This window comes from Macrobrachium nipponense, chromosome 4 (assembly GCF_015104395.2).
Source record: "Macrobrachium nipponense isolate FS-2020 chromosome 4, ASM1510439v2, whole genome shotgun sequence".
Classification (NCBI taxonomy): Eukaryota; Metazoa; Arthropoda; class Malacostraca; order Decapoda; family Palaemonidae; genus Macrobrachium; species Macrobrachium nipponense.
In genome coordinates, this window is record NC_061100.1 from 22,954,471 (window position 1) to 22,982,321 (window position 27,851).

Genomic DNA, 27,851 nt, shown 5'->3' on the forward strand with positions numbered 1-27,851 from the left:
TAAAACAAACAGGATCAGAAATTAAAATTGTTTTCAGAGTGCTCCTTTTTGCCACCAGAAACTTCAAATTTTATTTTGCTTTCTTATTTTGTTCATACAATATATACTGTTTGTAAACTTTAATTTGTTTTAGGATGAAAAAACTACAGTACTGTATTAATTTGACTTCATACTGTACCTAAATAGACATGACGAGTACGTAGTCACCAACTTATATACGTACTACAAACAATTCAACATACAAACGGCTGTTTGGAACAACTTGTTTGTGAGTAGGTTGGTTTCTGGTGTCTGGACTTTGAATCAGGTATTTTATGTTTCCCCCCTATTTTGGGTTTCTTGCTCTTGATTTTAATAAAGCTTCTTAATTGTATGATGAGGATTTTATTTGAAATTAGAATGCTGCCTTTATTTTTTTTTTATTTTTTACTTTTATTTTTGCTTTCAGAAGTGTGAGGTGTGCTGAGTCGGAACCATGAGTTACCCGATGCCTCAACAGGCACGACCAAGTAAGTGTGAAGAAAAGACTTAGTTTTCCAAATTTATTTACCTTTAAGGAAAGTAATCCCTATCAGTTGCAACGTTTTGAGTACTACTGGCAGTGAAAATGCTATTTGTTTCGTATTGCTAATTCCTAAGATTTTCATGTTTAAATCATTAGTGTTCCCACCCATTGGTGCACATGTTGCTCGGGTAACAGATTTTAAGATGAATTTTGTATGCTGTGCAGTTCCTTTGTTTTTTGTTAAAGGCATTTTTGTGTATATTTTTAAGCCAATAAGTTTTTGTCTTGGAGTGTTTTTTGCCCTTTATTTTTTTCTGTCCAAATGGTGTGAGCTTGGTGACTTCATATTTTATACATTTAACTTACCTGTCAGATATATACTTAGCTATTTGACTCCGTCGTCCGACAGAAATTCGAATTTCGCGCACACGCTACCTGTAGGTCAGGTGATCTACTTACCTGCCGCTGGGTGGCAGGACTAGGAACCATCCCCATGTTCTATCATATTTTTTCTGTCGGCCATACTGGCAACATCGTTGTGGGTATCTCCGGCTGGATTCGTATTTTGCATCGCAATTGATCTTCGTTTGGACTTCTCGGTGACGTATTTGCATTGATTGTACTGGCATACGATTGTGGACCGTTTTTGGAATTTGATTTGGATTGTTCAACATGATGTCTGATTCTGGAAATGTGGTGAGAATGTGTGTGAATGTGGGTTGTAAAGTTAGGATGCCGAAGGCATCGATTGATCCTCATACTATTTGCAAGAAAATGCAGGATGTATGAATGTTCTTTTGGTAATACTTGTAATGAATGCAGATTTGAGTGCGGAAGAATGGAAATCTCTAACCTCATTCGTGAAGAAGTTAGAAAGAAACAGGGTGAGGAGGTCTTCTTCCAAACCTTTATCTAGTTCTAGCGGGGGTATCAGTAATATTATATACCCTCTTCTCCTTTTACTGCCCATCTAATGTACCTGTTCCTTTATTAGAAACACACAGATTCGGCATCTGAGATTGCGAATCTTAAAGCCGCCCTTCGGAAAATGGAAACCAAAATGGCGGCCTATGAAGGTAAGCAGTGTGATTATAGTGCTGTGGGATAAAGTGATATAGTGTCCCCAGTGCAGTGGAGGGGGCGTCTGATTGTCTTCACAAGCCTCCTAGGCCTAGACCTCTTTCAAGCTCCCAGCCCAGAGGAGAAGGAATGTCGAAAGCCGTAAAGGGGAGGTTGTGGAGGATCCCCAACAGTCAGACGTCCCTTCGGCATTTCTGTATCGCCACAGAATGCAGAGAACGCTACAGAAAAAGCGTTCTGCGTGAGTGTTTCTCCTCCTCGGAAAATTCCTCACCTAAAAGAGGTTGGAGATCGGCGGATCTTTCTCGCCCCCTTAAAAGACGTTTGGATGAACCCAGGATTACTTCTAGTCCTGAGCGTTTTCAAGAGGAGGACCATCCAGTAATTAAACAACCGAGGGTAGACAATAATGACGAGGACTAAAAGAATCCTTCGCACTATGCAAGATTCCATCACTTCTCTTGTGGGAGTTCTGTATAAAGACCCTCCCAGAAGGAAAGACGATTTCCTGCCTATTAAGAAGTCTAGGCTATCGAGGGTTGTTCAAGACTCGCCATAGTATTTTGTCTTCCTCTGATTTGGAATCGGATTCATCAGCCTTGCATAGCCGAGCAGGATCCGTTCTCCTGTCAAACGGCCAGGCACGAGACGCCAGACAAGAGCGTCGAGTTTGCTAGACGTGAAACGTCAGCCAGGCGCGAGCGTCAAGATAGGCGCGTCACTGCCAAACCAGAATCGGAACGCCTCCCAGGAGCGAGGCGCCAGGCAAGCGCCAGGACGCTACGAGGCGCGAGACGTCAACAAAAGCAGGACGACTCTCAGGAGAGAGTCGTCAGGTAAGCGTCAGGACGCTCCAAAGCGGTTGACGCCAGCCAGAAGCATGACGCCATCCAGGAGCGAGGCGCGAGGCAAGAGCCAGGACGCTTCGAGGCGCGAGACGTCAACAGGAAGCAGGACGCCTCTCAGGAGAGAGTCGTCAGGCAAGCGCGAGGACGCTCCAAAGAGGTTGACGCCAGCCAGGAGCAGGACGCCTCCCACGGGAGCGGCTTCTCCTGATAGAGAATCGGTCAGGAAAGAGCGGTCCTCCTTTCTAACCTGGGACTGGAAGAGATTTCTGTGTGAGGGAAGAAGTTTCAAACTAAAAAAAAAAACCGAGGGACTTTCCAATTATAAAGTTTTAGCCTCGTTACTTCTAGAGGAGTTTGCGGATTCTCTTAGTCCTGCAGCTCCTCCTTCGCCGAGATCTCTGTTTTCGAGCACAAAAACCCCGAAATCCTCGGCTTTCTTAAAGATGAAACCGGCGATCTCAATGAAGAAAGCCCTCCAGTCTTTAGATTCGTGGCTTTTATCTAAAAAGGAAACTTTGAGAACGGTTTATTGCTCTCCTCCCTCCAAACTGACGGGGAAAAGAGGCATTTGGTATAAGACAGAAGAGGCGATGGGATTGATGCTCCCTTCGTCGGCAGATTCAGGTTTCTCGAGTCTTGTAGAGTCTGTGAGAAGACAATCTCTCAATTCAGCAAAGGCGTCCTGGAGTATGTCGGAGTTAGATCAGCACCTTAAGGGAATTTTTCACGTCTTAGAGGTGTTCAACTTCTTGGATTGGTCTCTTGGGGTGCTGGCTAAGAAGACGAGTGAGCCAGATTTTCTAGATCCAGAAACTTTGCACAGTGTCCTATCTTGCATGGATAAGGCTGTGCAAGATGGTTCTGGTGAGTTGGCGGCTCTTTTTGGATCTGGAATGTTAAAGAAAAGATCTCTTTACAGTTCCTTTCTGACGAAAGGAGTTTCTCCTTCTCAGAGGTCCGCTCTATTATTCGCACCTCGGTCAGAACATCTGTTTCCTTCATCTTTAGTGAAGGATGTTGCGAGATCCTTGTCGGAAAAGGCTACGCAGGACCTTCTTGTACAATCTACAAAGAAAAGTAGACCTGCAGTTAAGACTCAGAAGAAGGTGGCTCGGACTCCAGTGGTGCCCTTTCGTGGAGCCCTTCAACTCGATCAACTTCGGAGAGAAGACCCTTCGACAAGCGAGGGAGGTCTTCCTTCCGCTCTTTTAAAAAGAGCAAATAGCAGCCATGTCCTCCAAGCACAGGTAGGGGCCAGACTTCCAATACTTTCTGGATGCCATGGTCCCGTCAAAGAGAAGCAGATCCCTGGACTGTCTGTCCTACAGAAGGGGTACATCATTCCCTTCGTAGACAGACCTCCTTTGGCAACATCTCCAAACGATTTGTCGACGAGTTACAAGGACCCTGGACTGAACGAGACTCTCCTTCAGACGGTGGTGTCGATGAGGGACAAGAATGCAATAGAGCTAGTGCAAGATCCTTTCTCCCCGGGGTTTTACAACCGCCTTTTCTTGGTTCCAAAGGCTTCGGGGGGATGGAGACCCGTACTAGATGTAAGCGTCCTGAACAGGTACGTGGAGAAAAAGAAGTTCTCCATGGAGACTTCAGCTTCAGTTCTATCTTCCCTACGTCAGGGAGATTGGATGGTATCCCTGGACCTTCAGGATGCTTACTTTCGTGTTCCGATTCACCCATCGTCAAGAAAATATCTAAGATTTGTTGTTCAAGGACAAATCTTCCAATTCAGGGCCTTGTTGGCTTCGGAGGCCTATCGAACCGCACCCTCCAGGTATTCCAATGTATCTGATGCGGACCGTGGCCAAATGGCTTCATTTAGAAGGGATAAACATCTCAATGTATCTCGACGATTGGCTAATCCGGGCCAAGTCAGAGAAACGGTGTTTGGAGGACCTACAGTCTACTTTGAACCTAGCAAAGACGTTAGGATTACTCGTGAACCTCGAGAAATCGCAGATGATCCCCAGTCAGAACTTAGTCTATTTGGGGATTCGGATGGATTCTCGGGGTTTTCGGGCTTTTCCGTCCCAGGAAAGGATTGCTCAGGGATTACAAAAATCTCGAGCTTCCTAGAGAAAGAACGGAGTTCGGTTGAGGGAGTGGTTAAGTCTTCTGGGAACCCTTTCCTCACTAGAACAGTTCATTTCGCTAGGAAGACTCCACCTTCGCCCTCTTCAATTCTTCTCCAAGAAGAATCTGGAGTTGGAAGAACGGACAGCTTTCGGACACTTTCAGTATTCCTATGGAAGTAAAGAATCACTCTGAAGTGGTGGATTTTTCCCTTAGAAAAGAACGAGGGCTTGTCTCTAGAAGTTCGGAACCCAAACCTAATCTTGTTCTCAGACGCTTCAGAGAAGGGATGGGGAGCCGACTCTAGGGACAAAAGAAATATCAGGCCAATGGAGGAAGGATCAGCTAGACTGGCATATAAACTCCAAAGAACTTTATGCCGTTCTTCTAGCTCTAAAAGCCTTCGAGACAGAGGTGTTAGGTCAAGTGGTACAGGTCAACTCGGACAACACCACAGCGTTGGCCTATATCAAGAAACAAGGGGGAACTCACTCTCTTTCTCTGTTCCATATAACAAAAGAGCTGTTGTATTGGGCAAAAGAAAAGAAAGTGGACTCTTCTCACAAGATTCGTGAAAGGAGAGAAGAACATCAGAGCAGACAGGCTAAGCAGGTTAAACCAAGTTCTCCCCACAGAATGGACCCTTCACATTCAGGTGTGTCAAGCTCTGTGGTCCCTGTGGGGCAGTCCACATATAGACCTATTCGCCACCCTACCTATCCAGACGGAATCAAAGCCTTTTGCTCCTTAGTGGAAGACCCGAGAGCGATAGCGGTGGACGCCATGCTGCGGACTGGTCAGCCTAGATGCCTACGCCCTTTCCCCCCTTCAAAATGTTAGGAGTGGTGTTAAGAAAGTTTGCGGCATCAAGAGGGACGAGACTAACACTCATCGCTCCCTTTTGGCCGTCTCAAGATTGGTTCACAGAGGTACAGGAATGGACAGTGGACTTCCCAAGATCTCTTCCACACAGGAGAGATCTTCTCAAATAACCCCATTTCGAGAGGTACCATCAAAACCTCCCTGCTCTCGCTCTGACTGCCTTTCGACTATCGAAAGACTTGTCAGAGCGAGAGGCTTTTCAAGCAAAGCTTCAAAAGCAATTGCTAGAGCCCGGAGATCTTCAACTATTCGGGTCTACCAATCAAAATGGGATGTATTTAGAAGATGGTGTAAGAAGAATAAACTGTCCTCTTCCAATACCTCTGTGACCAACATAGCTGAATTCTTGATTTTCTTAGGGAAGAATCAAAATTATCAGTTTCTACCATTAAACGGTTATCGAAGTATGCTTTCGGCCGTATTTCGAAACAGAGGTTTGAGAATTACAGAATATAAAGACCTCCACGATCTTATTAGATCTTTTGAAACCTCAAAAAACCTTTTCTCCTCGCACTCCGAACTGGAACCTAGATGTAGTTTTGAGATTTCTATCATCTAGTAGATTTGAACCTCCTCTCAACGCGTCGTTTAGAGATCTAACGAGAAAATGTATTTCTGTTGTCGTTAGCGACTGCGAAGAGAATTAGTGAAATACCACGCTCTAGATTCTCGAGTAGGATTTAAGAGTGATGCGGCAATTTGTTCTTTCCAGACTCTGTTTCTGGCCAAGAACGAGAACCCCTCTAAACCCTGGCCAAAGAGTTTTTGAAGTTAAAGGACTTTCAAATCTAGTAGGAGAGGAATTAGAAAGATCTTTATGTCCGGTTAGAGCTTTGAATTTCTATTTAAAGAAGAAGAATGAACTAAACGGATGTAAACAAAGCTTGTGGTGCGCAGTTAGGGATCCTAGTAGACCCATGTCAAAAAATGCATTAGCATTCTTTGTGAGGAGCATATTACGGATGCTCATAAGGACTGCACTGAAGACGTTCTCTTTCAGGACTCTCCGAGTGAAGGCTCATGAGGTTAGAGCGGTAGCCACTTCATTAGCATTTCAGAGAACAACATGTCTTTAAACCCTTAAACGCCGGAGCGGTAAATAAAAAAATGACTCCCGTATGCCGGAGGGGTTTGAGAGTGAGCGCGTAAGCGGAAAAAATATTTTTTTCTTTTTTTCAAAAAATCACAGCGCGCTTAGTTTTCAAGATTAAGAGTTCATTTTTGGCTCCTTTTTTTGTCATTTCTTGAAGTTAGTATGCAACCATCAGAAATGAAAAAAATTATCATTATCATATATAAATAATGCGATATATGATAGCGCAAAAAATGAAATTTCATATATAAATTGTATTCAAATCGCGCTGTGCGCAAAACGGTTCAAGGTAACAAGTTACTTTTTTTTTCGTTGTAATGTGCACTAATTGCGATCATTTTGATATATAAACACATTGTAAAACGATAAAAGCAACACAGAGAAAAATATTATCACAAAATAATGCATGATTCGTAACGCGCTTACGTAAACACATATTTTTTTCAAAAATTTCACCATAAATCTAAATATTGTCCAGACTTCCAATATGTTTCAGAATGAAGACAAATGATCGAATATTACTATACTGTAAGAATATTAGTTACAACGTGCAGTTTTCGACCATATCTGACGAGCTAAAGTTGACGAATGTCGAATTTTTTATATATATATTATTTATATGCAATTATTTCGGAAATAAGAAAAGCTACAACTTTCAAATATTTTTCGTTTTATTCTACATGAAATTGCGCACATTTTCATATTATAAAACTCTATGAAATGCCTAATATGAAACGGAGCAAATATTCCGAGAATGGGACTTACGCATTTCGGAGATTTGTGGCGGAGAATCCGCGCGCGGAGGAAGGAAAGTTTTTTTTAAAAATTCACCTATAAATTTAAATATTGTGCTAGAGACTTCGAATTTGTTTCACGATGAAGATAAATGACTGAATATTACTAGACTGTAAGAGTTTTATCTTACAATTGCGTTTTTCGACCATTTCGGTAGAGTCAAATTTGACCGAACGTGGTTTTTTTTTCTATTTATCGTGATTTATATGCAAATATTTCGAAAATGAGAATAGCTACACCTTCAACTATTTATTGTTGTATTATACATGAAATTGCGCATATTTTCATATATAAAACGTTATGTAACGGCTAATTTAAAATGGTGCAAACATTACCACAATCGCACGTATGATTTTTTCGGAAGAGTTACCGCCCACGCGGACGTAAAGAAAATGTTATTTTTTCATAAAATTCACCATAAATCGAAATATTGTCTAGAGACTTCCAATTTGTTGCAAAATTAAGGTAATGCTTGAATATTACTAGAAATAGGCGTTTTAGCTTACAATTGCGTTTTTCGACCATTTCGGTAGATGTCAAAATTGACCGAAGGTTGAAAATTTGTCACTTATCATTTTTTATATGAAAATATTTCAAATTGATAAAAGCTACAACCATGGGTTGTTTTTAGTTGTATTGTGCATGAAATTGCGCACATTTTTATATATAAAACTTTATGTAACGGCTTAATTTAAAATGGTGCAAACATTACCACAATCGCATGTATGATTATTTTCGGAAGAGTTACCGGCGCGGACGTAAGGAAAAAGTTTTTTCATAAATTCACCATAAATCGAAATATTGTGCTAGACACTTCCAATTAGTTGCAAAATTAAGTTAAATGATTGAATATTACTAAAATATAAGAGTTTTTAGCTTACAAATTTGCGTTTTCGACCATTTCGGTAGAGTCAAAGTGACCGAAGGTTGAAATTTTGGCACTTTATCGTTATTTATATGAAAATATCTTAAAACTGATAAAAGCTACAATCATGAGTATTTTTTTGTTGTATTCTACATAAAAATGCGCACATTTTGCATATATAATACTCTATGTAACGGCTAATTTAAAATGGTAAAAAAATTATGTCAAAGTGACGAAATAATTTCAGAGATGTGTCACAGATACTTTTTAGTGCGGCAAGAAAGAAATTCGCGCTTGCGCGCCTGCGTAACGATTGTAAAACAAAACAACACCTTGATCCGTGAACTCCCAGCATCCCCAAGGCGCGGTGATTCAAGAGTTTTCGGCTGGTAGGCCTAAAAGTATTTTTCCGCGAATTTTTAAAAAAACTTTTGTATGTCGACGTAAAAATACGTCCAGTCGGTACCCGAGAGACAAAAAATGTCGACGTAAAATACGTCCAGTCGGCGTTTAAGGGTTAAAAGACATTGTGGATGCGACTTACTGGAGGTGTAATTCAGTGTTCGCATCGCACTATCTCAAGGACGTTAAAGTAACATATGAAAAGTGTTTCTCTCTGGGTCCTTTGTATCAGCCGATACAGTGCTGGGGCTGGGAGCAAATAACGATCCTTAGAAAAATTTTGTATTTGTTAAAATTTTGATAGTACATAGATCTACCTTGTGAGACGAGTTGTGGTTTTTTCTGCTGATTAGTATGCTTGCTGGCGCACGGACGTCCGAGCTTTGGATCAGTGGGGGGAATCGAGACGTCTTACTGACTAGATTGTACAAACATTTTTTTTTTTTTTAATTTTATTTTTATTTTTGTACTTTACTGTACGAATGTTTGGGTTTCGAGTTTGTGGTCGTTTGCAAGAGGTTAGGGGATAACTTCTTGCAATCTTAGAACTAACATGGATAGGTTGAGGTGATCGGGATCGATGTTGTGCTCCTTGTATAAGGTCTTGTCAAGTAAGTGGATAAGCACCCATTGACGTAGTCCTTCCAGATCTGCCAAGTAAGCGGGTAAGACCCTTTGGCAGAACCACAAGAACTCTTAGCCACAGATCAATATCTCGCTGAGGCTCTTGAGACTGTCTAGACTCCTGGATTCTATTCATGAAGTCTTCAGTCTAAACAGGTAGGAACCAAGGTTTTATTTATTTATTACCTACAACGATAGTTGTGATTCCTGTTTGATTCTATATTTAGCTGTCTCTTTCCCACCTCCAATGGTGTGAATCAGCTAAGTATATATCTGACAGGTAAGTTAAATGTATAAAAATGATATTGTTATGATACATAAAGTTTTATACATACTTACCTGGCAGATATATACAAAATTATACCCACCCTACCTCCCCTCAGGAGACAGGCGGTATAGAAAAAATATGATAGAACATGGGGATGGTTCCTAGTCCTGCCACCCAGCGGCAGGTAAGTAGATCACCTGACCTACAGGTAGCGTGTGCGCGAAATTCGAATTTCTGTCGGACGACGGAGTCAAATAGCTAAGTATATATCTGCCAGGTAAGTATGTATAAAACTTTATTGTATCATAACAATATCATTTTTAAAGTAGTTACGTATTTAGGTAACAAGTAACACAGCTCTTGAAAATATTGGTTTGCAGATGGCTGTAACACTTTGGGCTTCTTGTAGGAATTTTGTATTGATTCTTATATAAGGCAACACACAGCTAAATTGCATTCAGTAATGCAGGATAGTTTTATATATGGTATAGTGTATGATTGTTTGGTATTTTCCCCGATTACTTTATTGTAAGTTTTTATATTTCTAAAGGTACTGAATGTTGCTGCTTATAACAATTTTAAAGATTTGATAGAAGGAATTGCAAAGACTGAACTTGTATAATGCTCTGCTACCCCAAACCCCTAGCCTACCTTTGCAGTTTCACTTACCTTCAGTGAATAGTACTCACTATGTCTATAAATCCTCTAGAATTGACAAGTATGATCAGCTGCACAGCAGGGTCATAATCAGGCATTTTAAATTTGAAAATGGCCGTAAATACAGAACTGCATTTTACCCTGCAGATTTCTTACTGAAGGCCTTTATCACATCACATCAACTGTGTATGTATTCAGTCAGGTAGTAGTAGTACATATGTATCATTATACCTGGAGGGATTCCTTATAGAAATGTAATATAGAATCGTAAAAGTCAAACAATGGTGTTTACTTGTAAGAGACTTGGGTAAACAAAAAGTTATTGAAATACTGATACATAATGCACGAGGCTAGTCTGGTCTTTCCATTGTTCTCTATTTTGCTTGTATTTAGTATTGTTAATTGACTATGTATGAGAAGTTTTTGCACATTTTGACACGTTTGCATATCTTTTGACACCACCTCTGACCAACTGTGTCAAATGAATGTTAGTAATGTTAGTTTGGACTGCTGTAGTGGTTAACGGTTTAAATCTTGCACATTAGGGAGGAGGAATGTCTGCTCACTGTGGGTGAGGTTGGGAGGGTGTTGAGATCATAGGGTTTTAGGTGCCTGCTACAAAACTGTTAATATGCAGTTACGTTGCATAGCTGGTTCCTTTCCTTTTATAACTCTGTAGCCTAACGAACTAGTGTCAACTTACTGCTTCTGTGGTTAGTGGTTCATATCCCTGAGGAAGGAAGTTTTTGTTAGCATTATTTTTTGTATAGTTATTCTTAATGTATGGGATATATTCCAATAAATTTAGCTAAATATAATGTAAAGTAGAGTTTGTTGAATATCCCCAAATTCTATCTTGAAGTGGCTTTTGTTGAAGTGGTTATTGTACCTCCAGGAAAACATTTTGGTAATCTAACAGTCATTTGCTTCTCCTCCATTAATCCTTTTACTTTCCAGCCAGTGTGATGATGGTTTTATGTCTATCATACTTGGCACATAGTTTTGCACATAGATAATTATGGCTAAATTATTAGATAACCCTCGTTTGAAAGTTGATTTGTGTGGATTTTTTCAGGAATTCTCTCTCGTACACAGTTGTCAGGTAATGATGGCATTCAGAATGATTGATAATGGTGTCTACCATCCATGGGGAGGTGATAGTTAACCTGTATTTAAGGCAAAGTAACACTTGTATAAGCTAGGCAGTTCTGTAATTAGAAATATTGATGGTCATAAAACACTGAGGCTAAAGATAGTACATAAGACTGTGAAAAGTTAAAGATTTATGAGATTTTCTGGAGATTTGTCACAGCAGTGAACCTGTCAGTTTGGAAGTGATGTTTGAACTATAGCTACCTTGGCTGTTAAAATTTACTTAGATGTCCGCTATTAACATTGAAACTGCCATGACATGCAGCATCTCTGTTAAGACCTCCAAGTGATGCTTTGCGTGTGTTTTTTAATATAATGGACTATTCCAATGGTTAAACTTCCCTACTCATAGTCTGTGAACAAAGATGATGCGGTTGCTGGTTAGCGACTACTGACTGTGCTGTATAGTTAACTGAAAGTACGTCTAGTCTGTAGTTTACCTTTTCTTGATCATTAGTTAAGAGTGAAGGCATCGGTTACCAGTGTGAATAATGAGTGTGCCAGCTGCTGACTGTTATTTACAGTTACCCATATTCCTTTGGTATATAATTTTTATCAGTTGTATAAGTTGCAGACCACGTTGTTGTTTGCTTATTTGTTGGGTATTGTTAACCGATGTTTGGGGTGGGAACTGGTGTGTAGCTTGTGGAGAGCTTTGTCCAGTGGGTCTCTCAGGAAGTTGCTGATTTTTAAGACAGCATGATTAGATAGGATTGTAAGTGGCTACACTAACCCCTCATGACTTTCTGATGACCTTGGTTCACTGTAGTTAGTTTTAGGCTTTTTAACCTTTGGATTTGATATCAAGTTGAGGGAGTTGTTTTTGAAGTTTGTCCACCAGTTTCTTTACCAGCAAGTTTTGAGATTTGACCCAGCCAGTGCCTGAATACTGGAGATTGAACTTCATGCTACCAGCTTGACTGGCTAGGGATTTATTGTCTTACAGGGGAATAAAGGGGTGTCCCGCAAAGACATCGATAATATGTACCCAATTTCACATGTCTTGATTTCATTTATAAGAATTTAAAGTAAAGTTCAACATATAATTTTATGTGAATTGTATGCTCTCCTTATTTAGCTGTATATATTACCAATGGGGTCCTTTATCCCCAGTAGTTAGCCTTTATTCTATACCTGAATGTTTGGAGGTTTATTCATTAGATATCTAGATGCTGTCAGTTTTGGAGATACAGGAGATAGTGGTTTCTTCTTTTGGTTTTATAATGTCGAGAAAGCTCGAGGAAGATGGGCATCATTATCTGTGATTATGTTTAACAAACTCAGGATAGAGTACAGGCAGTCCCCGGTTAATGGCGATCCAGTTTTATGGGGCTGTATATTGTTGTTTCATCATTCCATCATGCTAAATGGTTTATGGGTTTCTTTTAAATTGCGGTATGTACTGGAATGAGTAAGTCCTTACTTTGCAGAAAAAGCACTTCTGTCTGGAAGAGTTTAGTCTACTCACATGGCTGTACAGTGATTGGCTGGTGGGGACAGTGCAACAAAAGCAGTACGAATGTGTCAGAGTAAATGCTATACCTTTTTTACATGAAGGAGAATCTTAACTAGTCATTCCCAAACAAAATCTTATAATAGTACAGTGGAGAACATTATGCATATTTAGATATACACTGATTCTGATTGGTACCAATTAGGGTTAAGAATAGAATATAGAATTCAGACCAAAGGCCAAGTGTGTAGGCCATTCAGCACTAAAATGGAAATTGATAGTAAAAGGGTTTGAAAGATCTAACAGGAAGAAAACCTCACAGTTGCACTAAGACTCAGTTGTTAGGAGGGGGTGGAAAGTATGAAGGAAGAGGGAGAATATGAATAGAAGTATGCACAGTAAAAGGAATGAAAGGAGTTGCTGCTAGGGGCTGAAAGGACGCTGCAAAGAACCTTAAGTAATGCTTACAGTGCACTGCAGAGGTCTACTGATGGCACTACCCCCATTAGAGGGTTTCTAGATATTGTCCTGTAACATTTTCATCACTGTAATAATGCTTTTCAACCATCTTATGGCAATGGCTTCTCGGTCAACTCGTGCACTTTAAAGGAAATAGTTTCTCTTATTTCAAAATAATTTGACTCCTCCGAATGTTAAGCCATAGAGTGCTGTGTTTGTGATAAAAGCATCAGTAAATATGGACTTCAGAAGATTCTTGCTTTGAGTCCTTCCAAGACTATGTAAAGAAAAAGTAGTGGGTTGATTATAGTCATTTTTTGTTTGTTATCAAACACTTTTAGTTCACCCATGGAGCCTTGTGATGGTGTCATCTTGGCTTTTCTTGGCAACAGAAGTTGAATGAGAATTAAGAGATGGGAAGGGATTGGAAATCTGGGGAAATGAAAACACAAGAAAGATTAGCTGTGGGATATTGCAGAGGCCCTTTGCTTCTTTTTATGTTGTTGAAGGTGGTACTGATGATGTACAAGAGGGCATCTGTAACCCTTTCCAGTGCATTGCCGCAATTTTAAATAACTAGAACGTTGATTATTTTGGGTATTGACTGAAGTACAGTATGAAAGCAACTGAAAAAGCAGACCAAATTGAGTGAATAAAAATGAATAGAGATTGCTGCATCTTTGGCTCAATGTTCTCCGTAGGTGGTACCATTTCTCAGGGTACCTATGCTAGATATACAACCGAAGGTGCTCTGGCATGTTGTATTCTGATGTGTTTAATTTCATAAGTATCAAGTAACCAGGGAAAGTAATTTTGCAATAAAATGGAACTTGATGTGGACCCTATCTTGTGCTGTGTAATGTAATAATTGTCTTTGTCTATTGTATTTGGTGTTGAGTCTTTGATATTTCACAAATTTTGGGTACCTCAGCTAGATAATCCATACCCAGAATGATTTCTGATGGCTTTGTAATTTCAGCTCCTTTCATACAATTCTGTACTCTGAACTCTAAAGGATCTATGATGGTTTACATTGTCTGGATCATCCACCTATAATGTGAATATTTTTTTGCAGTTTTCATCATTCTTTTGTTATTTGGGTAATCCTGAGGTAAGACTTGTTGTTTAATAGAGAAAAGATTTCAAGTTACTCTTATGAGGAAGTGCGGTGTTCTACTTTTTGAGTAACATCAGTGACGAATCATTGCTTTGTTCATATCTGGTATAAGTATTGAAAATGAAATAGAGTATGGTATGTTTAAATACATATGTAAGTCTTTACTTGTAACTTACAAAGAAGAGAACCAGGTTTCATGACGTAAGGTCTTTTGCTATACTATTAGTGGCGTAGATTTTGTAAGTTATTTGAGGAAAGTTTGAAGTAAGGGATGTGTAATCATTCTAGTCACATACGTGATCTTTGTAGCCCACAAATCCATAGCCTTTGTTGAACATGAACATAGGCTGAAAATTCTTAGTGTAGGTAACTTTTAGGATTTACAGTACTACATAATTCACTTAGTACTATAATATGTAGTTGACCCATTTTATGGTTCTTTATTTAATGTAGAATTAATGATATGGGAATATTACCTGTGCATATACTATACAACATATTTTGTTTCATGTTAGAGATCTGCTTCAAATCCTTGTAGGAGAATTTCACTTAAATAGTCTTTAGGTTGAAAAGTGGTTTAGGAGTTATATACACGATGCCATTTACATGTTTCTCGAGTATTTATGTAGAAGGCCACCTATCATTAATTTCGATTTATATAGATGACCAATGGTTAAAGTAATGAAAGGAATGACCTCATTTGTGTTCTGTTTTTTCCAGTGTCTCAGGGGGGTTATCATAACCCTGCCGATATGCCGATGCAGAATCCAAAAGAACAGATTGCCATGTGGCAACAAAACACCTACATGAGTGATTCAGGCATCCACTCAGGTGCCACCACCAATGCTCCGTCTCTTACTGGCAAAGAGGAGGACATGGATGCAGAATGGATGGAGGGACAGGCACAGCAAGGTTTCAACCAGGCAGCATTTACATCAGAACAGGTAATTTGAAAGTAATGTTGTAGTGATACAGTTTTATATTGGTGCCATTAGAGACATTTTCAGTTTTATTTTGGTAATGATAATAGTACGTATTGCATTTTTGCTATGAGCCTTTCAGGGTCACAAAATGTTTTGTTTGTAATTTTGAGGATTCTGTCTATTATAAATCATGATTCAGGTGATGCTCCGTCAATTTTTCTTTGGTGGGTAAACTAAAAGCGTGCTTTGATTTGTAAGAACTTGTTAGCCAAGGTTGTAAAGTGCTCTTTATTTATATCAAAGAATATTTATTTATTCTTAAAAACATTGCCATAAAATTTTGATATTGACTTTCATGCATGTGTTTCAGGATAAAGATTACCATTTCTGCTCATAACAAACGTTTTATCTTGAATTGTAGGTGGACGATATGAATCAGCAGTTGAACCAGACTAGATCTCAGCGAGTGCGTGCAGCCATGTTCCCTGAAACTTTAGATGAGGGGATGGAAATCCCTTCTACTCAGTTTGATCCCCAACAGCCAACAGCTGTGCAAAGACTGGCAGAACCCTCACAGATGCTGAAGCATGCTGTGGTTAATTTGATCAATTACCAGGTAGGTGTACTGCTTTGCTCTTTTTTTTTTCAACCAATATAGATCGTGTATTTCATATTGTATAATGTCTTTGGAATACATTGGGTCATTGCAAAGGCCTCTTACTTTATCTGTGAACAATAACCTGGAAGTTATATACACTTGAGAAGAAATTTGAAAAGAAATAAGGAATTGGATTCAATATATTTTTAAATAATTATCTAACTTTAACTGTAAAATCTTAAAATACAGTAATCAGTATGATTATGAAAAATTAAGAGAATTCAGTCATGGAATTATTCATTGATTCTTCTGTGGCTGCTATCAGAATTAATATATTGTTGTTTTAGTTTTAAGGGTGGATTGTGTTTATTGCACCGTAACTATTATGTTAAATAACTATTTATATTATTTTCACTTCAATGTGCTTTTCCTTATCCAGGATGACGCAGATTTAGCAACACGTGCCATCCCTGAGCTCATCAAGTTACTGAATGATGAGGATCAGGTTGTAGTCTCACAGGCAGCTATGATGGTTCACCGACTCAGCAAAAAGGAAGCCTCAAGACATGCAATCATGAACTCTCAGCCCATGGTAGCTGCTCTGGTCCGTGCCCTGAGCAACTCAAATGACCTGGAAACAACACGTGTCACAGTGGGTGCCCTTCACAACTTGTCCCACCACCGACAAGGTCTCCTAGCCATTTTCAAGTCGGGTGGCATTCCAGCTCTAGTCAAGCTTTTGAGGTAAGGTGGTACAAATCCTTTTAGTTATTTAAGGGTCACAAAACACAGTAAGTTTCATCAAACATTGTTGCTAATCATAAAGTTGTAATATGTCCTAAAGTTTCATGTCACTTTTATTTTACAGCTCACCAGTAGAATCTGTGCTCTTCTATGCCATCACAACACTGCACAATCTCCTGCTGCATCAGGAGGGGTCAAAGACAGCTGTACGAATGGCAGGTGGGCTACAGAAAATGGTGGCCCTCCTTCAGCGTAACAATGTTAAGTTCCTTGCCATTGTAACTGACTGCCTTCAGATTTTGGCTTATGGTAATCAAGAATCAAAACTCATCATTTTGGCTTCTCAGGGACCTCAAGAACTTGTTCGCATCCTGCGTTCCTACACATATGAAAAATTACTATGGACTACCTCAAGAGTGCTCAAAGGTATGCTATTCTATTGCAGCACATGTACTGTATTTTAATTATCGGCTGTAGGATGCATTTAAAGGTTGATGCTGGTAAATTCAGAATTATTTGCCCTGCTGATAAAGATGCATAAAATGTTTTGTTGTACATTATATTTGCTTGACTTAAAGGGTTGATTAGCGTCTAGGAATTAATGAACAGATTGACATGATGGAGCTTTTCAGCTATCAGAATGTACTACATTTATGCTACCTGTAACACTTGTATGATTTGTAAATGAAGATTTGCTTGAAAATTACTGAAACTCTATTCCTAGTAATAGTTATTCAGGGAGCAGCATAATATTTTTTGTTAACTGCATTTCATAAGCCAACTTGCATGGCTAATTTTATAAAAGTTCGTTGCTTAAAATAAAAATACCATTGTTCTTGCATCTTTTGAATAGCTGATTTTTTTTATAAATAACCTTTGTTTTTTTGAACAGTATTGTCTGTGTGCTCAAGCAACAAGCCCGCTATTGTTGAAGCTGGTGGAATGCAGGCTCTTGCCATGCACTTGACCCACCAGTCCACACGTCTGGTACAGAACTGCCTCTGGACCCTACGTAACTTGTCAGATGCTGCTACCAAAGTTGTAAGTAACCAATGGTTTACACACTCTTAATTAATTTTGCAGCATGAAGTAATACATAAATGCCTTGAGAGCATTGGCGATGATGCTGTTGTTCATTATACTCAAATTGTATATTTTGTGTAACAAGCTGTTTTCTGGGGTTGTGTAGATGATTACCAGAAATTGGATAAGCTTTGAAATTTTTTTTTTTTTTTTTTTTTTTTTTTTTTTTTTTTTTGTCCAATTGTATCTTTGTTTCTTATGGTTATGAATTTTATTGCTGAATTAGTGAAACAAGTGGAGGTTATTTCAGAGAGCAGTATTAGGTATATTATTCTCATTTTAAACTAAGGAAATATTCTGTGTAAGAATTATGGTAATTAGCTGGGGAGAAAAAGAGCTGGTCGGGTTTCAATACTGAACAGTCATTCCTAAAGTTTTTGTTCGGAAGGGACCACATATAAACTTGTGAACTTTACATAATTTTTGAACCACCTAAATAGAAAAAGCTTACATAACTTTATTTTTTATTTTTGCAGGATAGTTTAGACCAGCTTCTACAAAACTTGGTGCACTTGTTGCGAGCCAGTGATATCAATGTTGTTACCTGTGCCGCTGGCATCCTCTCCAACTTGACCTGCAACAACCAACGTAACAAGATAACAGTCTGTCAAGTTGGAGGTGTTGAAGCCTTGGTCGCCACCATCTACAGCGCGGGAGAAAGGGAGGAAATCACGGAGCCTGCTGTGAGTGACTGAAAGAGTTTATGTATTTGTCCAGTGTACTGAAGAGTCGGTAATTTTGAAACATTTCTTGAGAGATTGTTTTGAAACTACCCTGTCCAATAAATAACTACAGGCAGTCCCTGATTATTGGTGACCCAGTGTTATATCGCTTGTCTAGCGCCGTGATTTTCAGTCATAATGCACTGGTTTCCGGTTATTGGCGCCAATAAATACCTAACAGAGGCACCATTAAATAGTTGTCGGCGCCAAAACCCGGTTATCGGTGCCATAAGCACAGAAAATCACCAATTTTTGGTTATCAGTGATTTTCATTTATCATCAAGTCATCGGAAAGGAACCCCGCTGATAACTGGGGACTGCCTGTTTTTGTAAAAGTGATGAAGAAAGTAAATCAAATAATTTTATTTTCTGCCCTGTAAGTCATATGTATGAGTGACCTTGCAAATTCTTGTAGGTTTGTGCATTGCGTCACTTGACTGCTAGGCATCCAGAAGCGGAAGTTGCTCAGAATGGTGCCCGCTTGAAGAACGGAATCCCCATCATTGTAAATTTACTTCATCCCCCATCTCGTTGGCCTCTTGTGAAAGCCGTTATTGGGCTTATCAGGAATCTGGCTCTTTGCCCAGCCAACCATGCTCCCTTGAGGGAGTCTGGTGCCATTCCACGCCTGGTACAGCTCCTCATCCGCGCTTTCCAGGACACTCAGAGGGTGAGTTAGTTTGAACATTCTATATTATTGTGCATTTTTGTATATTTCTTGAATGATGGTCATTATTGGCTTGTATTGAAATTTTACCTGCGTCTTAATGTATGCCCCCTCCCATGTAATGTTACATACAGTTAGTACCACTTTCAGTAAGCCTTTGTGTTACTAAGCTGTGTGTAGCACCACTTTTTCCCATTTTCTCTCTCTCTCTCGTATGTTCAACCTCCAGTTTTTACTTGTCTTTCATTTTTAGAGTTGAGAAATGTGACTCAGAGGACACAATAAAATATTGATGATAATAACAGTACATAACCTTCTTGTTATGTATTTCTGAATACAGTGCTACTGCTTTAACATTTTGATTAACCAAATAATTAGTTTTATTTATCATCGAGAATAGAGGCACAGTAATTTCTCATTCCTTTCCAGCAACGTTCTTCTGTAGCCAGTGGAGGTTCTGGTAGCATTGGGGCATATGCAGATGGTGTGCGAATGGAAGAAATCGTTGAAGGAACTGTAGGTGCTCTTCACATCCTTGCACGCGAGTCCCACAACCGAGCGATTATACGAGGCCTCAACGTCATACCAATTTTCGTTCAAGTAAGGAATCGTTATTGATTACTAGCTCTTAAAAAGGGTTCATGCTGGTCAGTGTATGTGATATACTGTAGGCAGATGATGATTGTAGTTCAGAACTGGTGAACTAAAGTTAACTGTAATAGTTTTATTTTGTGTTATTGTTTTTCTAATTTATAACTGTAAAGTGACTCGAGGATATTTATTAAAGTAATTTTGTATCGACAGTTGTTATACAATGACATCGAGAACATCGAGCGTGTTGCGGCTGGAGTTCTTTGTGAGCTTGCAGCTGACAAAGAAGGAGCAGAAATGATAGAACAAGAGGGTGCTACGGCCCCTCTAACAGAACTCTTGCATTCGCGCAATGAAGGCGTGGGTAAGTTTTATCATTTTTATTCTTCTTTGTGTAAGATAAGCTTCTTAGAAGTAATTGAGTGGGAGAAATGTATGGTAATTGATTTTCACAGAGTGAATTTTACTTTTTTGTCTGTTAGTAGGCATTTTTAGTTTGTGCGTGCTATATTTTTGTACAAGTAACTTACCCAGCAGATATATACTTAGCTATAGACTCGGTCGTCCCGACAGAATTTCAAAACTCGCGGCACACGCGACAGGTAGGTCAGGTGATCCACCATTCCCGCCGCTGGGTGGCGGGGTCTGGAACTATTCCCGTTTTCTAAGCCATAATTTCTCTGTCGGTTGAACGGACAACACCTATTGTTCGTTCCTCCATCTTGGATTTCAACTCGTTTGCCGAGAATTTGGATTGGTTTTTTGGTGACGTATTCTGTTTTTTCTCTGGCTTGGCATACGCTTATTGTGGACTGTTTTTCGACTTTGGTTTTGACTACTCTTTCACGATGTCTGACGCTAAGGCTTCACCTATGTTTAGAGTTTGCAGTAGGGAAGACTGTAAGGTTAGGCTGCCTAAATCGGCATTAGATCCGCATAGTATTTGCGCTAAATGCAGGGAGAATGAATGTTCTTTTATTAACACCTGTGTGGAATGCGAGAACCTTACGGAGCTTGAATGGAAGGAATTATCATCATATGTTAGGAAGCTTGAGAGAGATAGAGTGAGGAAGGCTTCAGCTAGGTCATCTAGTAGATCTTGCTCCTTAGAACAAGAAATTAACTCTCCTTCTAACAATTTTCCCTTAGCCTCAGCTGCTTCTCCCTGTTCTGAATCCAAAGATTCTTCATCAGAGAGGGAAAATGTAAAAGCTTTATTAAGAAACTTCAAGCTCAGCTACGAGCTCTAAACCAAGGTAAGAGTGGTGATAGTGACTTGTGCAGTGTCCCCAGTGCAGTGGAGGGGGCGTCTGACCGGTTCCTCATTGCTCCTAGGCCTAGACCTCTTCCAAACTCCCAGGACCAGGGGAGGAGGAATGTCGAAAGCCGCAGGGAGGATGCAGAACATCCCCAACGGTCAGGCGTCCCTTCGGCAGATCCTGTTGTTAAGTCCCAGGCTGCCTCGGATTGCCGCAGAAAAGGCGTCCTAAAGGAGTGTTTTTCGGCCTCAGACTCTTCCTCTCCTAAACGAGGATGGAGTTCGGCCTACCGTTCGCGCCCTTTGAAGAGAGCCTGGAAGGCGCCTAAAGGAGACGCTGCTGACTCCAGCCAGAGCGTTTTCCCTTTTCCCGAGGATTGGCCTTCGGGACCTAAGAGGACTAGACAAGAGGAGCCTGCTCTTCAGGATCCGACCAAGAAGTTTTTGGTTAATCTGCAAGAGCAGTTAGCGTCGCTCGTAGGCTCTTTTGCTAAGGACTCTACAAGGAGGAAGGATGTCTCGCTCCCTGTGAAGAGTTCCGCTAAGCGTCCTTCTTCGTATAGGAGAGAACTCTCACGATCTCCAGGGCGTTTATCGCCTTCGTCAAGGGACTCGTCGGATAGGAGTTGTTCTCCTGAGAGAAGAGCCCTTTCGCCCTATAGGCTGGCTTCCCCGAAGCGCCCTCTTAGACACAGCGCATCGAGCAGAAGTCTCGAGCGGTTTAGCTACAAGGAACCAGAAAACCGATTTAGGTATCAGGATCCCTTGGGTCTTCAGGACCAGGAGCCAGACAGGCGCAAAGAGGCAGCAAGACGCAAGAAAGGACGTCAAGAGCCTCTTAGAACGCTGGATTCAGGACGTCAGGATTCTGCTAGAAGGCAGGAATCAGGACGCTATGAGCCAGGACGCCATGAGTCAGGGCGCCAGGAGTCAGGGCGCCACGAGTCAGGGCGTCAGGAGTCAGGGCGCCAGGAGTTAGGGCGCCAGAAAACAGGACGCCAGGAGTACGTTTAGGGCGTCAAGTGTTAGGGCGCCAAGAGCCTGTTAAGCGTCAGGAATCAGGACGCGGGGATCTGTTCAAGCGCCCTGAATCAGGACGCCAGGAGCCTAGCAAGCGCCACGAACCCGACGAACCTAGACAACAAGAGTCTAGTAGGCACAAGAGTGTTGCCGACAGACAGGAGCCTCACTCTTCGTATAGGAGTGCTAATGTTACGCACTCCCCTTCTCGGGAAAGGAGTTCTTCTCCCGGGAAGAGCCAGATCACTCCAAAACGATCTCCTTCTGTAGATCAGTTGGACCAGGTATCGGAAGACGAAGAGCCTGTAGATGTAGCAGTTTCGGACTACAAGAGACTTTCTCTTTTGCTGCTAAAGGAGTTCGGAGACTCCCTTCATCCTGCGGACCCTCCTTCACCAGGATCGTTGATGTCCAGCACTAAAGCTCTTAAATCGCCTTCCTTCGTTAAGATGCGCTCTTTGTATGAAAAGGCATTGAAAACTTTTTCAGAGTGGTTGACTTCCAGAAGGGAAGCGGGCAAGACAGTTGTTTTTCCTGCCCTCCTTCCAAGTTAACAGGCAAACCAGGAAGGTGGTACGAGACCAAAGAGCCGATGGGGTTAGGCCTGCCTTCTTCCGCGGATGCGGATTTTGCTTCCTTAGTGGACTCTGCTAGGAGGAAGTCGTTGCTGTCTGCTAAGGCGACTTGGGGCATGTGTGAGCTGGACCACCTTCTAAAGGGCCTCTTTAAAACCCTTGAAGTCTTCAACTTTATGGACTGGGCGTTAGGAGCATTAGCGAAGAGAGCTCAGGACACGGACTTTGTTTCCATGAGGAACTTTCGAGCGTCCTGGCTTGCCTGGACAGAGCGGTCATGGACGGTTCTGTGGAAGTTGCCTCTCTTTTTGGACAGGAGTTTTGAAAGAAGAGATCTGTCTTTAGCTCTTTCTTAGCAAGAGCAGTATCACCCTGCAAAGGACATCTCTTCTTTTTGCTCCTTTATCCCCGCACCTTTTTCCACAAGAGACGGTTAGAGAGGTTTCGAAATCTCTTACGGAGAAGGCAACTCAAGATCTACTCACGCACTCAGCCAAGAAGTTTAGGCCGGCAGTGCCGATAGAGAAGAAAGAGAGACCCTCTTTTGTTCAGACCCTTTCGAGGGCCTCCTCTTCTAGAGCCCCTCTTAGAGGTCGAAGACCAGAGAGAAAGAGTAGACCATCTAGAAGGTCCTTCGGGAAGTCTAGATGAACAGCAAGTCCTCCAGACGAAAGTAGGCGCCAGGCTACTCCACTTTGCCAAAGTCTGGGCGCAGAAGGGAGCGGACTCCTGGTCCCTCTCTATCCTGAAAAAAGGATACTTGATCCCCTTCAGGGAAAATCCTCCCTTGACGACAACTCCAGGGAGTTAACCGCCAGATACTCGGATCCGGTCCGAAAGCTTGCTATGTTGCAAGCAGTGGAACAGATGATTTCCAAGGAAGCGGTAGAACTGGTTCAAGATCTCCAGTCCCCAGGATTCTACAATCGGCTATTCCTGGTACCGAAAGCATCGGGGGGATGGAGACCAGTTCTAGACGTCAGTGCCCTGAATTTCTTTGTCTTGAAGAAGAAATTTTCAATGGAGACGTCTTCCTCTGTTCTATCTGCTCTTCGTCCAGGGGACTGGATGGTGTCCCTGGACCTTCAGGATGCGTATTTCCATGTGCCAATTCATCCGGCAGCAAGGAAATATCGAGGTTCATGTTCCAAGGGAAAGTGTTCCAGTTCCGAGCGATGTGCTTCGGACTTTCAACTGCCCCTCAAGTCTTTACGGACATCATGAAGAATGTAGCTTATTGGCTACATCTGGAAGGGATCAGGATCTCGTTATATCTGGACGATTGGCTAATAAGAGCCCAATCGGAGAAAAAATGTCTGGAGGACCTTTTAGTTACTCTAAAGTTGACAAAGTCCTTAGGACTTTTAGTAAATCACGAGAAATCCATGCTGACTCCCCAGCAAAGTATTGTCTATCTGGGGATTCAGATGGATTCTCGGGATTTTCTAGCGTATCCGTCGCAGGAAAGGAAAGGAGAGAACGCTGCCTAGAAAAGGTGTCAGTCTTCTTAAGGAAAGAACATTGCTCCGCGAGGGAATGGATGAGCTTGCTGGGGACCCTCTCCTCGATGGAAACAGTTCGTTTCCTTAGGAAGACTTCACCTACGACCCCTTCAATTTTATCTGAAGGAGAAGTGGGATTGGAAGTCCCAACAATCTGGGAGAGACTTTTCCAATCTCGAAACGGATCAAGGAGAATATCCGTTGGTGGTTAGATCCACAGAAACTAAGCAAAGGAATCTCCCTTCGCTTACAGAACCCGCGCCTAGCGTTGTTTGCAGACGCCTCAGATCAGGGTGGGGAGCGACCCTAGGTTCGCAAGAAGTGTCAGGCATTTGGGAAGGAGAACAAGTGTCCTGGCACATCAACAAGAAAGAGCTAACAGCATTCATCTAGCTTTGGTTCATTTCGAGGAACAGGTCTCAGGTCTGGGGATTCAGATTCACTCGGACAACACTAACAGCCCTCGCTTATATAAAGAAGCAAGGGGGGACGCATTCCTTTTCCCTGTACGAATCAGCAAAGGATCTGCTGATTTGGGCAGAGGAAAGGAAGATCTCTCTCCTCACAAGGTTTGTACAGGGAGAGAAAAATGTCCGGGCAGATCTGTTAAGCAGAAAAGATCAAGTCCTACCCACGGAATGGACTCTCAATCCTCAGATTTGCCAACACGTGGCATCTGTGGGGAAGGCCCAATATAGACCTGTTCGCGACCAACAAGAACCACAGATTAGAAACCTATTGCTCCCCGATCTCGGATCCTCAAGCAGTAGCAGTAGACAGCTTTCTGCTAGATTGGACGGGCTTGGACGCGTACGCCTTCCCTCCTTTCAAGATAGTAGGAGAAGTGTTGAGGAAGTTCGCTTGCTCGGAAGGAACAAGAATGACCCTCATCGCTCCCTTTTGGCCGGCTCTCGATTGGTTCACAGAGGTGCTGGAGTGGTTAGTGGATTTTCCAAGATCGCTTCCACTAAGGAACGATCTTCTCAAACAACCCCACTTCGACAGGTTTCACAAAAACCTCCCCGCTCTAAGTCTGACCGCCTTCAGGGACTGTCGAAGGACTTGTCAGAGCAAGGGGCTTTTCACGAGAAGTGGCAAAGGCTATTGCAAGAGCCAGAAGAGTCTCCCCCTTCTAAAGTTATATCAGTCGAAGTGGGAGTTGTTTTAGAAGATGGTGTAGGGAAAAGAAAATATCCTCCTCCAGTACCTCTGTAACTGAAATCGCAGATTTTCTCCTATATTTGAGAAAAGACTGTAACCTGGCAGTTTCAACAGTGAAGGGTTACAGAAGTATGCTGGCCTCAGTTTTTCGACATAGAGGAATAGATCTGACAAACAATAAAGATCTTCATGACCTTATAAGGTCTTTTGAGACCACGAAAGAACATGTAATCAAGAAGCCTAGCTGGAACTTGGATGTGGTCCTCAAGTTCCTAATGTCGGTTAAAAAATTCGTACCGTCTCACGCAGCTTCGTTTAGGGGACTTAACAAGAAAGTCTTTTATTCCTTTTTGCGTTAGCAACAGCCAAGAGAGTGAGCGACGTTGCAAGCTTTCGAAGGTAAAGTGGGGTTTAAGAAAGATTCAGCGATTTGCTCCTTTCAACCATTTTTTCTAGCGAAAAATGAAAATCCCTCAAAGCCTTGGCCAAGAAGCTTTGAGATAAAAGGAATATCTTCATTAACAGGGAGAGAATAGAAAGGACTTTGTGTCCAGTCAGGGCACTCAAGTTCTACCTGGAGAAGAAGAAGTTGTTGAAAGGTACAGAAGAAAGTCTTTGGTGCTCTGTAAGAGATCCGAAAAGAGCGATTTCTAAGAACGCCCTTACATTCTTCATAAAAGATGTAATAAGGGAAGCTCACCTTAAATGCGAAGAAGAGCATTTCAAGGTTCTCAGAGTGAGAGCTCATGAAGTGAGAGCCATAGCTACGTCGATGGCTTTCACAAAACATGGTCGCTTCAGGCTCTTATAGAGTCGACATTTTGGAGATGTAATTCGGTGTTCGCCTCGAATTACCTAAGAGATGTTAAAATTTCGTACGAAAAGTGCTTTGCTCTGGGAGCGTATGTTTCGGCGAATTCAGTGCTGGGAGAAGGGGCTGAGGCTAATCCTTCCTATTTAGTTTAAGGCTTAAATTACTGTTTATGGTGTTGTTTTATTGGTTAATTGTCAGAGGGAATAGGGACCCTCTTACAATTCATAGATTGTAACAAGACTAACATGGTCAGGTGATCGGGATTGGCTTCAGTGCTCTTGTGATTTGTTTAATAACCTTAACTCTGTCATGTAAGAGGGCGAGTCTCCATTGATATGACAAAAGGTCAAGGCTCTACCATGTAAGTGGGTCAGCCCCCATTGGTACGATCCAGTATAGGCTCTGTCGCGTAAGCGGGCTAGCCCCCATTGACACGATCCAAAGAGTTATTCAACCATAGGTTCATTCCTCGTTGAAACTCTTGAGGCAAGCAGACTCATCGACAGTAGTCATGAAGTCTTCAGCCCAATAAGGTAGGAACTATGGATTATGTTATCCAAGAACATAGGTTGTTTTTTCCCTGTTTTTTAATGTATTTAGTTAAGTATTATTTTGTTTTTAGCTGTCTCTTGCCCGCCACCAAGGGTGCCAATCAGCTAAGTATATATCTGCTGGGTAAGTTACTTGTACAAAAATGATATTGTTAAGATACAATAAAGTTTTGTACATACTTACCTGGCAGATATATACGATTAATGGCCCACCCAGCCTCCCCTCAGGAGACAGGTGTAAGAGAAATTATGGCTTAGAAAACGGGAATAGTTCCAGACCCCGCCACCCAGCGGCGGGAATGGTGGATCACCTGACCTACCTGTCGCGTGTGCCGCGAGTTTTGAAATTCTGTCGGGACGACCGAGTCTATAGCTAAGTATATATCTGCCAGGTAAGTATGTACAAAACTTTATTGTATCTTAACAATATCATTTTGCAGATATTTATTTTGTATTTAGATGTGCAGCACTATATAGATTTACTGGTGTTGTATATACTGTTAAGGATACTGTAGTTTCCTTTAGCAAAGATTTAACAGTTAAACATTTTTCCATCTTTCGAATGAGATGATAATACTACTACTACATGCCTTGTTTTTGTTGGATTTTGAAAAATACTAGAGTGTCATGCAGAATTTGTTTTCTCACAGTAAGGACATGTTACTATTCTATAATTTTTTAGACATATAACTTTTATAAAAACACTTAGATATAACTTAAAAAACACTTTACTTTCAGCCACATACGCAGCAGCTGTGTTGTTCAGGATGTCGGAGGATAAACCTCAAGACTACAAGAAGAGGCTGAGCATGGAGCTGACAAACTCACTCTTCCGCGAGGATGGATCCATGTGGCAAGGAGATTTGGCAGCCATGCCTCCTGATCTACAGGACTTCATAGCTCCTCCAGAAGGCCATTATGATCCTATGTATGGCCAAGGGCCGCCAAGTGTCCATGGAGGCCATGCCGGGCCAAATTATCAAGGTTAGTTATTATATTTGAAATTTTGAAATAATTGTTTCCGGAGTAAATTTGTATAATTATTTTTGTCAACATCTTAACAGCATGAGATATGAAGGTGTGCTGTATATTTTACCTTCGATAAACACCTGTTGTCCAGAGGAAGGACGAATATCTTGATTAGGACAATTGCTGATTGCTGAATATGACGTTGCCCCTTAATGGGACGCTGAATGGTTAATTTTACAGTGTCCCAGGTTTTTGCATTTTGTTTCAAATCATAACTAAATTTTTATAGGATTTTTTATTTCCTGAAGAGTAAATTAAATCTGTCTGATAGTTTCTTGTGGTAAGGCTTCAAATATAGTGGGAAATGGTGTCAAATACCATA

At 41.2% G+C, this 27,851-nt stretch overlaps 2 protein-coding genes across 3 annotated transcripts in view; one reads left to right on the forward strand and one right to left on the reverse strand.

The window, feature by feature from the left end:
* The window catches only part of LOC135210783 (WD repeat-containing protein 46-like), a 221,078-nt gene that overhangs the window by 167,121 nt on the left and 26,106 nt on the right, over window positions 1-27,851 (reverse strand). The window lies entirely within an intron of this gene.
* The window catches only part of LOC135210782 (armadillo segment polarity protein-like), a 54,794-nt gene that overhangs the window by 23,014 nt on the left and 3,929 nt on the right, over window positions 1-27,851 (forward strand). For both annotated transcript variants that reach the window (XM_064243641.1, XM_064243642.1), the window contains exons 2-12: window positions 449-509; window positions 15,012-15,235; window positions 15,636-15,830; window positions 16,252-16,556; window positions 16,681-16,982; window positions 17,449-17,597; window positions 18,116-18,322; window positions 18,777-19,031; window positions 19,458-19,628; window positions 19,833-19,983; window positions 27,239-27,484. In XM_064243641.1, the coding sequence (XP_064099711.1) occupies window positions 476-509; window positions 15,012-15,235; window positions 15,636-15,830; window positions 16,252-16,556; window positions 16,681-16,982; window positions 17,449-17,597; window positions 18,116-18,322; window positions 18,777-19,031; window positions 19,458-19,628; window positions 19,833-19,983; window positions 27,239-27,484 (2,239 nt within the window). In that variant the 5' untranslated portion in view covers window positions 449-475. The remainder of the gene's footprint in view (window positions 1-448; window positions 510-15,011; window positions 15,236-15,635; window positions 15,831-16,251; window positions 16,557-16,680; window positions 16,983-17,448; window positions 17,598-18,115; window positions 18,323-18,776; window positions 19,032-19,457; window positions 19,629-19,832; window positions 19,984-27,238; window positions 27,485-27,851) is intronic.